The 14,572-nt window shown below is 35.0% G+C and overlaps 1 protein-coding gene across 16 annotated transcripts in view; it reads left to right on the top strand.

Moving 5' to 3' along the window:
- The window catches only part of LOC107036781 (tropomyosin), a 41,694-nt gene extending 29,406 nt beyond the window's left edge, over nucleotides 1-12,288 (top strand). For 5 of the 16 annotated variants that reach the window (XM_015254932.1, XM_015254930.1, XM_015254934.1 and 2 more), the window contains 5 exons: nucleotides 404-474; nucleotides 1,731-1,806; nucleotides 2,766-2,828; nucleotides 4,403-4,472; nucleotides 5,973-7,633. In XM_015254932.1, coding sequence (XP_015110418.1) covers nucleotides 404-474; nucleotides 1,731-1,806; nucleotides 2,766-2,828; nucleotides 4,403-4,472; nucleotides 5,973-6,055 — 363 coding nt within the window. In that variant the 3' untranslated portion in view covers nucleotides 6,056-7,633. Of the gene's footprint in view, nucleotides 1-403; nucleotides 475-881; nucleotides 953-1,730; nucleotides 1,807-2,765; nucleotides 2,829-3,072; nucleotides 3,136-4,402; nucleotides 4,473-5,972; nucleotides 7,634-10,064; nucleotides 10,248-11,400 lie in introns of those variants that run through there. The other 11 variants (XM_015254938.1, XM_015254946.1, XM_015254937.1 and 8 more) reach the window with 9 other exon arrangements.
- The last annotated feature ends 2,284 nt before the right edge of the window (nucleotides 12,289-14,572 follow it).

Here is a 14,572-nt window from a genome sequence, read left to right as displayed (position 1 = left end):
TATCAAAAAATATGTAACTTTGACGTGCATTTTCCATAGCTATTTGTCTATAAAAAAAGTATGCGAGAAAAAACTAAAAATACAACAGAAAAAACTTAAAAAAATAAATGTCCAAGAATTTCTTCTGAAAAATCAAAATCAATTTACTTCTTTCTACCAAACATCACTAAACGAAATCACAAAAAAGAAATCGAATTTTGCAATAGAAATTCAATAGAAATCTTATAGACTTCGAAAGCAATGCAGTAGTATTTCTAAAAAAAAACACTAGATTGTTCTCCTTAATATTTCCACACGTGTTTCTATTTTCATTTGAAGTATTATGAAAACTGGCTTTGACGAAAGATAATAAACAAACCTCGGATGTTCATTGAATAAAATGGCCCCTGTATCGTTAAAATAGGTCGCCCGTAAATTGGCCATGGTTGAGGCCGATCTCGAGCGTGCTGAGGAACGCGCCGAGGCTGGAGAATCGTAAGCACCGTTTTACCTCATTTGCGTGTTCACCTAATAGTATTTATACTTTATTTTTCGTAGCTCAGTTTATCACATGTTAATTAACCCTCCTCTGACAATCGACGCAAGAGTGTTGACTAATTGAGTTGAGACCCCCAAACACTGACTCCGACCTTAGAATCCTTCTAGTGATTCCTTCCGGTGTTTTTTTTTTAAGCTGTAATTGATAGGATAGGCAGCTCGAAGGGATGATCCAGTTGCTGACGGGGGACGCGAGGCAGATCCTTTTATGTTATCTTTAATTCAGTTTTAGCACTAGATTTGTAGATTTTTGCATGGTGAAGCTGTAGTGGTCGTTATTATAATGATTTTTCGTTGATTTTTGGTGTTTTTGCTTGGGCATGATGTGCGTTGGCATAATCCAGGTCGCCAGGAAACTAGTCATGATGGAGCAGGATCTTGAGAGGGCTGAGGAGAAGGCTGAACTCTCGGAAACGTAAGTATGCGGTTTGTTTTTGGTTTACAGCATGGGTAGATGTGGTACAGTTGTTTTAATTTAGGGCATGAGGTCTGGAAGAGTTACTGGAACATTTTTACATTCCCTCGAAGGGGTGATTAATATTTGAGATCGAGGACAATGAGTTCAGAGGCCTCGGGAAGCAAAAAGAAACTACCAGAATGCCCGGAAAACTTTTCGCTGGGAATGCTCAGCCAAAAGGAGATGGAAAAATGTGAATGATGGCTTAAAAAATAGGTTCATTTCGTAGAAACTGGATAAAGTGAGTTGAGGGTGATTTGAAGAGGATGAATAATTTTAATAAATGTTTGAAAACATGAGGTGGGGGCATTGCCATCTTTGAAGCCCCTTCCGACAGAGGGAGGGGGTATCCAAGGTGGCGGCGTCCACACCCGTCAACCACCTCGTATTTTTGAACATTTTTTGAAATTATTTACCATCTTCAGATCACATCCGATTTGTTTCATCAAGCTCATGGAAAAGGAACAAATTTCTCAACCTATCCTTTAGTATTTAAAATTACTTTTGGCTGAGAATTCATGACGCAATGTTTTCCCGCATTACAATATACTTTTTGCGATTTTTTTCTTTCGGTTCAAAAGTATTTGTTTCAAGCTTGAAGTGAAACCTGATTAATTCAGTTGGTTCCTTTTTTTACGATTAAAGGTGATTCGTTTTATTGAGGAGAATGTAAAAAGAAAGAATGCTTCATTCTTTAGAGTTGAGGACATTAAAAAAAAGTTTTCAATTCTTACAGTAAAATCGTCGAACTGGAGGAAGAACTTCGCGTCGTTGGTAACAACCTGAAATCCCTTGAAGTATCCGAGGAGAAGGTAAGATTCTTCCTCATTGTTTCGCTCAAAATAAATTCCATGTCCCCATTACGAATTATACGCGAAGAGGTGAAACCTGATGAATTAATCCCAACAGTTTTGTTGAATATGGAATCATTTCAATGAAGAATGGTTTCAGAAGAACGTGTTTCTTGATATTTTCCTCCTACACTGGGAGAAAAACGACAAAGTTCTCAAACAAGTCTTACTTGTGCCGAGAAAATAGTTTTTTGAGAATTATCAAAAAAGGTTTTTTCGTGCCAAACATGCAGAGAGTGCGCCGGAATGAAACATTTTTGTCGCAAAAATAGATTTAGTAGTTTTAAAAAAATTGCATTCTCTGTACACGCAAGAAATGTCATTTCTAGCACTACTCTTTCGTTATTTGATACTCCCATACGTATTTTGCTCCCGAAAAATCTTTGTTTTATGCGAAACAAGGGATAGTAGGTTTTCGTTTCGGCTGTCTAATAATCACAGACAAGAAATGAACCCTAAAATGAAACAATAATAATGATATGATAGCAATCTTGTCTGATGTGAATTATCCGCTTCTTGAGCCGAATATTTCGTTGCTGTCTAACGCAGAACAATTATTTATGTTTGAGACTTTCAAATTCGAACCAAACAAATTCTTTTTTGGCAATTTCCAACTAGCGATTTTGTTGAACCAAACAAGACTTGTTTGACAACGTGTTTTTCTCTCAGTGTAGAATTGAGCAGTTATCTCGATGGAGAGGGATTCTATGAGAAACGATCTGCGACATATTCTTCTTAACTTATTAATTATCGAGACAATTCCACAATTAACGGAATGTGAGATGAATTTATCCATTCCTTTGCTGGTACCCGTTACCAAAATCATCGATTGAATACTATTAGCTTGATTAGATATGAGTAATGGCTGGTTAAATAAATATTTCGTACGATGACATAAAGCAACATTTGTGTACCAATAGGCCAACCAGCGTGAGGAGGAGTACAAGAACCAAATTAAGACCCTGACCACTCGTCTAAAGGAGGTACAAAATACACCGCGAGTGCCTTTTGATCGCGTGCTTTTCCAATCACTGCAACTCACCAATAACAAAACCAACGTGTTTGCGATTACTTAACCCTTGATTAGAGATAGTTGCAGAGACTTAGAATCATGCCCGTGGAGAGTCCCTAGGATTGAGTTATCAGACTTTCGTCTGAATTGCTGTGCTTTCTTGTTTCACTAACTCAAGTTTTTTTTTTGTTTGCCTTGCATTTCACTAAAACCAGTTGACACAGAGGGAGGAGAATTACGAAGGCCAGGTGAAGGACTTGAGCAGCTCACTAAAAGAGGTAATTATTAAATTATGCCATGAAAAAGTTCGTTTCACTCGCCTGCGGCGAGGGCTCCCGACCTTTTTGCCAGTTTCCTCTATTCAAGAATTCAAGAGTAGGTGAAACATTTTTGGTCAGCAATCTATTTCGTCAAGGATATACTAGATTTAGGAATATTCCAAGTTTATCTTAGCCTTAACAAATTAGGTTGTAATTTTTTTTTTCATTTTCGTTCTTTCTTTTAAAAAAATGAGTAATTTTTTAAGCTAAGATAAACTTGACATATTTTTAAATCGATTTTTAATTTTTTTTTTCAATTTGTTGATGAAAATTATATATTTGTTATATGAACAATGAAAAAAGACATGATAATTATTAATAATTACTATAAACCACTGGCCAATAAATGCTCATTGCTGTGTAAAAAATACGCCCTGATAAAAAATACTCGTTAAGTTCTCAAAGAATCCAGTGATATCATTTTCCCAACGCAATGGATCTAGACAACATCCCATCAATTTCCAATATCAATCAAGAAATCATTAATCAACACATTATCTACCATCCGAGGAGTCCATTTGATATGAACAACAAGTTCAGGTACGAAAATATCCACTGGACTGAGTCAGCGTTCCATAATAAGTTTTACTCCGCTAAAACTAACAAGTCAAACAAGCACTCAAAAATGCTCAACGAAATATTTACACGGATTATTCCATCGAGAGTGTGTGAATCCTAAAAACACAAGCATGAGGTTTTTTGTCTGGAATCCCAGTCTGCGAATCATTCGTCGATTTTAGAATGATCGGAATATAAATATTCTTTCATTCTGGATTACTCAATTGGAGTTTTGCATATTTTTTTACTTTGATAACTAATGAACGTAATTTTTTCATTTTACTCTTTTTTATTTCATCGTTTTATTGAATAAAAAAATTATCCAACATAAATAAATTGATTGATTAATCAATCAATTAATTCTTTTTATTTTCAATTTCTGAGATCAAAAAACGAGGATCTAATGTTTTTATTTTATTGGTTTATTCAATGAACAATTATGCAATAAATAAATAAATCAATTGATTAATCCCTCAATTGATTAATTTTTTTTCTAAATTTCTGAGATAAAAAAACCGATCGGATGTTTTTATTTCATTTTATCCAATAAAAAAAAAATTATGCACCAAATAAACTCTACAATTGACTTATCATTTTGAAATCGACGAATCATATCGATCAGTGTGATGTAAAAAATATAATCTGACTTGAATATCGTATATTCCAGGCTGAGGCTCGTGCTGAGTTCGCTGAGAGATCGGTTCAGAAGCTCCAGAAGGAGGTTGACAGGCTCGAGGGTGCGTATCTCTGACAGAATTCCTAATACCTTGAAATAGCGTATCGATTTTGGTCGTTCGGTCGACAGTAGACTCTCATTCGCATTCACATTCCAAATCGAAACCAAGGAACAATAATCGTTGTAACTCGGGTGTTTGAGGCCGACTTTTATGTGGAGACCTCGAGCCCGAGGACTGGTCAAACAGTGACTCATGCGTATTTATGTTCGTCGGTACCGTGAATCGGTTTACGATTCACCGTGTGCTGGGTTAAGTCACAAAATCAACAAAAATTATACGCAAAATTAATAACTAATGCTGGGGTTTGACAAAGCCCTAGTGCCTCACGAGTTTTGAGACTAATTTTGGTTGGATTTAGTTTATTGTGTTTGGTTTGTTTAATTGTATTTTTTTCGCTATTTTTTATTTTATTTTGATAGTATGGTCACACGAAGAGAATAATCATCTCTGAATTGTTTAAATTTTGAAAATTTTATTTCGCAAAATTTTATTGCAATTTTGAAGGAATTTGCGGAAACGTTTGGTAAATCTTGTAGGATTTCAAGCTGTTGCACTGGCATTTCGAAATTTCAGAAATATTAAAAGAAATGTATTTCGAAGAAATTTCATTTGCAAAATTTCACGGAATTCATCAGTTTTTTTGGCAAAAAATATCCAGCATTTTCTCAACAATTTCATGTCTCGAATTGAAAGAATTCCAAGAACTTTAGGATACTTTTGAAAATTTTTATAGAATTTCAATTTGATCAGCACAAAAATTTCCAGGTGCTATCGCCCCCTCGACGAAATTCTCTTTTTGATGAAGAAAATTAATTATTTTCAACAAATGCAGAATATTTATTCATTTGAACTTGACGAAAATAAAATAAAATTAACGCTTGTTATTTTATTCTATCACTGTTGAGGAGAGAATGGTGGCACGTATTCAAGTTTATTAATTCATTCGCCATATCGAAAAAATGGAAATAAATGTGTTTTGAATAGAATTTTTTTGAAACAAATCATTAAAATACGATTCAATACGTCATATTTAATAGCTCTGCTACACAAATCTCTTCTGATATATTAATTGTTCTCAACCTACTAAAGACATCGTGAAATGCCTCGAAGTCCATAAAGATGTCATAGAATTCCAAAAACTCTAAATTGAAAAAAAAACGAGTTTTTTCAAAATTCCTGACAATTCTTGATTTGTCTCAATTTTCAACGAATATCTCGAAATCCAAGAGAGATAGCAAAATTTTCCTCATGACCTTTTTTGTAGCCCTCAATGCGCTCTACAAAAAAGGTCATCACAAAAATTTCGCTATCTCCCTCACATTCAAAGATATTCCTCCAGAACTCAGTTGAACTCAGATTACCTCAACTTAAACCGTTTTACCACTTCTGAATTCACTTTTTAATTAAAAAAAATCGAAGTTGTGACCATACTATTCTCTCAGTTCTCTCCCTCCCTCCCCCCTCCCCCCCCAGTGTGTTTTTAACTCGTGATATTTGCAGACGAGCTCGTTGGCGAAAGGGAGAAAAACAAATTGCTACAGGAGGAAATGGAGGCGACCCTGCATGACATCCAGAACATGTAGATCCGGTGTTCAAATGTGGTGGCCTAACAAAAGACCCCCTCCCTCCCTCTCCCCCCCCAATTGCATTATCTTTATTTTTTTCTTTCGCGCGCTGAATAATGGTGCAACGCCTTAAACATTTTAAACGACCAGAGCGAGCAGTCTAAGGCCCCCAATCACCTCATTATCGAAAATAACATTTGAGACTCCACCGTCCACCGAGATGAATGGAATGAATGAGTGCGTGATATACGAGTGCCTGCGGATATTAATAATACGAGTCAATTTTGGTGTTGAAGACACGTTAAACCAATTGATGATGGGGCAATAGTTTTTTTTTAAGGAATAATTATCAAAGTGTCGTTGAATTGTTTTTCTGATAACATTCCGAGTTTCGTGACGGCTCAATGTCCAATCGTGGAGTCGAGAGTACAATTCGTTAATCGTATTTACGAAATATCGAGATGAGATTTATAACGACGAGACGTTTAATTGAGAATTTATTCAATTGCGAAGTGAATGGGGGTGAGGAGGGCAAAAGGAGCGATTTTTAATCGTATATTTCTCGGGATCGGCTGAGTGAAAATTGAGATTTTTTTTTCATTTTGAAGGATTTTTTTCAGGCTACAAAATGAGCGCTGACTTATCCGAATCGTATCGCTGAGTCAGGAGATATTGAGGATTTAACGAAGTTCTTTTTACCTTGCTCTCCCCTACGTCAATAATCTTCAACGAGTTTGTCGCGAATATCTCGAAATCTATGGGAGATAGAGAAAAAATTGTAGAGACCTTTTTTGCTGCCCCTTTCAAGCTTCACAAAAAAGGTCCGAATGACAATCCCGCTATCTCCCTTAGATCCCGAGATATTCAGCAAAACCCATTCTCGAGTTGAATTTATTTCGTCATTTCGCTTTAGAATTGAATTGTTCGACTTGTTGGCGAAAAATTGTGCGTATTTTTTTCCATTACCTTCTTTTTCATTGAATACTGCCGAAAATTGAATAGTTGATTGATATTTAATTGAGGAATCCTGTTCTGTGGTCTTTTTGATCGCTCTTTTAGTCCTCTCAATTCTCCAGTATTTATCCAATTTTTTTACGATGAATATACATTCCAAATTGTTCTGCATGAATATTTATCAGAGCTCGAAGAATCAGTTAAATCAAATGGTTCATGCTTTTTCTACTGATTTTTTTTTTATTAATTGATACCAAATCGAGGACTTGTGTGAAGGACCACGAGAAACGAAATGATTATTCCATCGCGAAACGAGATTCGATAGAACGCGAGAGGAATTTTATCGCTCGATCAAGTTTTATTTTACTCGATATTGATTTTCCACTCGTCAATGACCAATTACGGAGCATCAGATGACCAAGAAGTTTAAATAATGGGAGAATTGTAAATTCTGGAAAATTAATGGGAGTAAAACAAACCGATTAAATCACTTGAGTTTATTAATGATAGTTTATTAATTTACTTAATATTAATGAAGAAAACGAATGAATTGAAACACAATCAACTAATATCATTGTAATATTAATTATTATATATTGCTATTATTATAAATCTGTTTATAATATATATTTTCATTTTGAATTTGTGTGTGTGTCTTTTATTTTGTTTTTAGTTGATATTTAATTACGTATTGAACTAACAGTAATGATAAGTGGTGTGATGATTAATTCGCTAGATGTGTAATCATGCATGGAAGAGGAGAAAATATTTGGAGATGGTACGTATGACAGGAATGGTGAGTAAAATTTAAGTAACAAAAAATTCGAAAGAATCATTTCTTTATAATTCATATTTTTTCATCAGTAAAGAGAAATAATCATCGTGAAGAAATGGAGAATAATTATTATGATTTTAATTGTTTACAAAGGGGCATATAGACAATTATATATTTTGGAATTGAGGACAAGTTTATCAATTATGGAACCTAAATTCTAATTTGAGATGCCTCAGGGAAAAAAAGAATTTTCAGCCAAAAGGGGATGAAAAAATCTTGAATAATTTGTTCTTTCTGTAGGAACTGGGATAAAAGAGTTGAATGTGATCTGAGGATGGTAAATAATTTTAAGAGCTGTTCAAAAATGCGAGGTGGGTGACAGGTGTGGGTACCACCATATTGAATACCCCTTCCATCTGTCGGAAGGGGCTTTAAAGATGGCGGCGCCACCACCTCGTATTTTTAAACAATTCTTAAAATTATTTATCCTCCTCAGATCACCCTTAACTCACTCAACCCAATTTCTATAAAAGGAACAAATTTTTTAAGCCATCTTTCATACTTTTTCATCCCCTTTCAGCTGAGAATTTGTTCCGCAAAGTTTTTCCCGCGCTTCATTACATTTTTCTCGCTCTAGAGACCTCTTAACAATCACCAAAAGTTAAAATAAAAGCTTAAAAAAAAATTAAACTTCCTTTTTAAAGCGAAATGAACAAACCAAAATTTACTTAAAATCGCTCTCTATTTTTCACTTCATCTCGAAAATATTCTCAATACAACTTGAAGTATCGATACACCGAGAATGACAAAATCCAAACAATCCAGCCTTCACATCCCATTAACACTCGAAGGTCACTGGAACAAATAAAATGGAACGGACACTATCGCGATTCATGCCAGCCTCACGTCGAGTTTAAATTGTAATTCGTAACATGTGGCGTCGAGTGGATGACGTGAATGGAGAACCAATACGTTCTGTCACACCCGTTTACCCTGGGAACACTTGAAAACCTTAAAACCTTATTCCGGAGATTAAACTGTAAATGGATGAACGGTTGGAGTTTTTACCGATGCTTTGCACGATGTCGAACTGTTTTTTTGAGAACATGCTTCTTAATTCGAGGTTTGACAATTGCTTGCAGATGATATGGTCGCAGAGAAGGAGAAGTACAAGGAAATTGGGGATGGACTCGACAATGCATTCGAGGAGCTTTACGGAGTTTAATGCGCTTGCCATGATCTTTGAATTTTTACTGCCTTTAATTATTACATTGCGCTTATTATAACGATTTACGTAAGTTCGGACAATACTGGGGCTTCTAACATTTTAATGCTGGGGGGAAAACAAAACATTATTTTTTTTTAATGTCTTCACAATTTTCCGAGTGAATCATTATTTATGATTAAATATTCTTTGAAATCATAATATCAAATTTATGGGTTTTAACGAGTGCAGGATATTCATTGATTTTTAACTTGAAAATGAAATAAAATGAGTCAGTGATATTTTATTGTATCGCAATGAAGAAGAGAACAGTAGGGCTAGTTAATTTTACTATTTTATTCGTTATATTGAAAAAATTGGCAACGAATGTGTTTTAAGTAGGATTTTTTTTAAATAAAATGTTGAAAAGATGTTTCATTTATTACATTTAGCGATTTTGAAATATCAGATTGTTGAAATAATATTTTATTTTTATATTTTCTGGCCTTTCAGTATGAGAATTAATTTTTGGATGCTATATTCATTAAATTCCAGAAGATACTTTCATACAATATTTCTACAATTCAATGAATGAATAATTAATTATTCACGACAAAATACCATCAGATATGAAAATATCGAATTTATAATTTTTAACAACTGCATAATATTCATTGATTTTTACTTGACGGAAATGAAATAAAATCAATATTTGATATTTTATTGCACCATAATGAAAAATAAAATAGGGCCTATTTAATTTTATTATTCCAATCGCTAAATTGAAAAAATTGGAAATGACAGTGTTTTAAATACGATTTTTTGAAACAAAATAATGAAATTTCATTCCATTCATCACATTTAGCCACTTTGAAGCATCAAATAGTCGTAAATATGTCAGTTTTTAATATCTGTGATGAAAAATATCATTTTATTCGTTGTATTTAGTGGCTTTGGCATATCGAATACTTCTAAATTCCTGAATTGGCAGTTCACGTGATATTTTATCCACTTCTGGACACGCCAATTAATTCCATAATTCATCCAAGCATGTGTTAGGATGTGTTATATTCATTTGCTCTGACCAATTTCAGACGAACTTGTCCACGAGAAGGAGAAATACAAATACATCTGCGACGACCTGGACCTCACCTTCACCGAGCTCGTCGGTTAAATGCTCTAGGATTAATCCCTGTATCATCTCGACACAACACCTCATACTGGTCGCTTGATTATTTACTTGTATTATTGTAATTAAATTAATATATTGTAATTGTCCCAGGTGTATTCTTTCGTATTGACCCGTCCCATCTAATTTTATGGAATAAACGTGAAAAACATTCTTGTATTTGAGAAAATTCTTCAAAAAATAAAAATCATTTTACATTTTATTCTCGTAAATGAATAATAAAAATTGTTTAAACTTCGATAAACCCCATTTTTTCAGTTATTTATGAACAAATGTCTTGATTTGCGATAATAACAATTTAATAAATCTTTGGTTCTTGATATTTTCTTCTGACAACGCTTATGACCGAAATAAATCCATCATTTCCAGAAGAAAAAAACATTAAAAACCGCTTTAATTCACGAAATTCACAGCGAAAAAAAAAATTCACACTTGATTTTCGTGAATAAACATTAGAAATTATTAAAAATTTTCCTTTTTTGTAATAAAAGAGACTTTTGGGAAGGTTCTGAATAGAAATTAATACATTACAAAATAAAAACATTGATTTTCTGTCAATTATTTATAAAAAAGATCTTGATTTCTAAAAATAGTAACTTTTCAATTATTTTATCAACTTTTTTTTTTATTCTTCTTCAATAATTTTAAACGAACAAATGAGAATTGAATGCCATTCTATGAGACATGAATAAACGAATCATAATTGTCCAAATTATTTAGGTCAGGGGAAACGAATAATTCTTTCTTAATATCGCGTTTATTAAGGTTTTCTTCGAACAAAGTTGATTAGAATTACTAGCTAGAATTATGAGATTATCTCACATTTTTTACTAAAGTCTGTTCTAGAAGGAATTGAACTGTAATTACGATTAAAATCTTATTCAGTGAACATAAGAATCAGAACATTCTCAAATCACTTATTGTAATATGAAAATTTAACAGCTGATAAATTGGGACATGCGATTCTCATCGATCGTATTGCTTTTCGCAACGAGAATGATTATAACCAATTAATTGAAAAAAGGAAAATTGAATCCGACAGGAAAATGCGCATAATGAAAAAAATTCTGGTACCCTAGGGTCAACAGATCGCCAAAAACGATTGCAATAAATAATAATAAACGACCGATTTCCTGTGGGCGCGGCCCGTGTTGCCCCCTATCACCCCCCTAACATTTAAAACCCCACTAACAGTGTTCGCCTCACTAATAAGCACGTATCCCTCTCGTTTATCGTTGCAGACGAGCTGGCGAACGAGCGCAGTAAGTACAAAGCTATAGCCGACGAGATGGACCAGACATTCGCCGACCTAGCGGGATACTAACGAGGATTTCATCGGGCGTGAAATAACCAGAACCACGCTCACAAACGACACTGCCACCAGAAGAGAATAACAGCGTCACGAAGAGAATTCTGATGGATTCAAAAATTCCCTCATCCTTCCACTCGCTAGACTCAACAATTCATTATGCCACTATTAAAGATGCGAAAGGTCGTGAAAATTTGTAACTCAGAATTTTGGACGAAATGTACAGAATCTTCAGGTGCAATTCTCTCTCCATTCCGTAATTTAATGTAATATATTTGTTACTCGTTCATTTTTCCGTCGCTTTTATATTGAATAGCATAACGGTACGTTACTTTGAGCGTTTTCAAAGCTCGATTAGCTTTTGCAATACCCGAGACACTTTTCAAAGTACAAAATGCCTCGTAGGATTTTCTAAATGCATTGATATGGAATTTGCTTTGGAATCTATTGCTGCGTTGATGTGTCATATCTCCGAGATGGCGGAGCATTGAGGAGGAAATATGAAAGGTGGAGATACGTCCAGGGAATGCCGACTGATTTATCAGTGCGAATGCTTTCGTTTCTGTGAATGTTCTTGTTCTATTCGACATTGCGATTTAGCCCGTTTCTATTGTTTTCGTGAACTCGAGGCGACATGAAACATCAGTTGTCGTGTGTAATGGTGACAACTCGTTATAGTCCGAGTGCCTATCCTCGATGATGATGATGATGATGACAAAATTGGGATTAATGTGAGGGGAGTCCGTTATGTGGGCTTTAATCATTCATTTTATGATAAATGAAACAATTTTTTAAGGATAATGTTAAGCGTGAAGGGGAATAAAGAAAATTATGGAAATAAATTGGAAAATGGGGTTTTATTTGAATCCTAAATATAATTTTTAACGAAAAAAAAATTATGTCATATTTTTCTATTTTTTACGAATTTCAGATAAAATTGTCTCATTTTTATAATAATAAATGGAACAGAGATCACAAAGTCAATGTTAACATTCGGAATATCATGAATACGAATCGAAAAAACCACTGATAGAATTTTTTTCTAGACATTGTTTTTTCAAAACTAGTGAGTGAGAAGTAGAGCGGACTCAGTTCCTTCTTTTTATTCTATTTATTCCTATTCTTAAGCTGTTTGCTGTGAAATTTAAAAACTTGGATCACCCACGTATTCAAAAAGTTGGCACGCACGTCCACGGTCAACAGAAGAGCGATCGCTGATGATGAAGATGTGGATGGATACGATGGAAATAATTCACTTCAACAGATCTAAAGGCAATTACCCCAGAACTTTGGCATTGAGGATATCCAAGTGCTTCATTCAAGTTAACAACTCTTTTTCAGACAAGAGTTCATTTGTTCCGAAAATCTTGCCATTTCCATACTTTTTTGGATTTTTCACAAATATGATTGCAGCCCTCGCCTTCGGCTCGTGCTGCAAACCTCATATTCGTCAGAGAAGTTTTTTTCTGTACTGCTTCTCACGATTTCTCGTCTGGGAATTGGTATTACATACTTCCCAAACTCGAAAACTTGAAAATCACTACAGAAAAATATTGTTCCTGGGCTGTTGCGATGGGGTTTTTTTACTCGTGTGGTTGGCCAGTCCTCGCCTACGGCTCGGAGGCCAACGCCACACGAGTAAAAAACCCCATCGCAACAGGCCGGAAAAATACTATTTTGTCATCCGGCCGTAAGGCAGCGTTTCACGGACAGCATTTCGTCATTAGGCCGAAATATGAATTTTTCAGTACGGGATACCACTTTTTCAGTGTCTCCCTCTACTTTCTTGTGCCCCCTTCGACACGTCCCATGCGTTGGTGAGAAGGTACGCTAATTTTCGAGAGATTTTTCTGTCCGAGTAGTCATTTGAGCGGACCGCTGCCAGACGTCAAGAACGCGCGAATTCAAACCGCCCAATATAGCTGTCGTACCAACCGCGAAGCTTTTAATTTGATTGCTTGCAATTATCTCTCCGGAAACTTGAGTTTTTTAATGTCGCAAAAAAAACTAGAGAGTATAACGAACAAAATCAAATACGGTTATGCGTACGAGAAAACGCTTTAAGACTATGAACTATTGGATTGAAGGTCGGAGTCTACAGCCCTTATGGACGCAATCTGTTGAATTTCATTTTTTCAAAAATCCTTATCTCGAAAAAATTCTCGGAGATTAAACTTGATATACTCTTGGTCTATTCTATGAACTCTGAGGAGGATTTCCCTCAGACAAAATTGCCTGAACTACTTGGATGTCCTTAAACTCATCTTTCGTCCAAAGCAAGACGGGCGAGGGGGGGGGGGGGAACTGTCCACCAGACTCGAACGAACCTGATATTTTTCTTCAGCGTATTCGAACGGCATTCGACTCATTATTAATAGATCCTCTCGTATCGTAACAAAATCCTATTCTTGGGAGACACATTTCCCTGGTAAAAATTGTCATCGTGACCTAGAAATCTCCGGTATACACCCTGTTATTGGGGTAAACTCTGCGCCGCATTTGTTCGTCAAATATTGCACGATAGAATCTCCAGAAATTGGAGAAAGTTTACATCTCCGGTTGATCTCGTAAACTAAATTTAGAAGAGTTAAATTCACCGGATGAATCACTGGCTTGCAGTTCTGTGTCTAATGCAAGAGATATTACAAAAATTCCGGGAAGAATAGTCACAGTCCCGCGCTGATAAGGTCAACGGAACAGGGGAAACTATTTTAAATGATAAAATGAGATCGTTTTGTCGATTACTTCGGGATGAATTAGCGAAATTAATTGACTGAACGATTCCCTGATTACGCATATTAATTTCTGTCGAAAAATCATACGTCGGTATTTTTCCTCGTACTTTCCTTAAAACAAACAAAATTGTCTAGTTAACTAGTTCATGACTTTATTCATTCCCCGTTCAATGAATTCAGAAAATTTTTTTAGTTATCGTGGGACAACCGATTTTTGGAAAAATTCAAAAATTAAAAAAATCATTAATTGAACTGAATTTTAATTAATGTCGATGGATACGGCTCAACAATACCTACATGTGAGAAAAATAAATGATTAAATTCCGTCGATCCATTATCTGTCGATCATTATCGATCATAACTGCTCGA

The sequence above is a fragment of the Diachasma alloeum genome, unplaced genomic scaffold (assembly GCF_001412515.2).
Source record: "Diachasma alloeum isolate Michigan unplaced genomic scaffold, Dall2.0 Dall_scaffold_00211, whole genome shotgun sequence".
NCBI lineage: Eukaryota > Metazoa > Arthropoda > Insecta > Hymenoptera > Braconidae > Diachasma > Diachasma alloeum.
The sequence above is the reverse complement of the archived record's forward strand: the minus strand, read 5'-3'. Positions and strand labels throughout refer to the sequence as shown.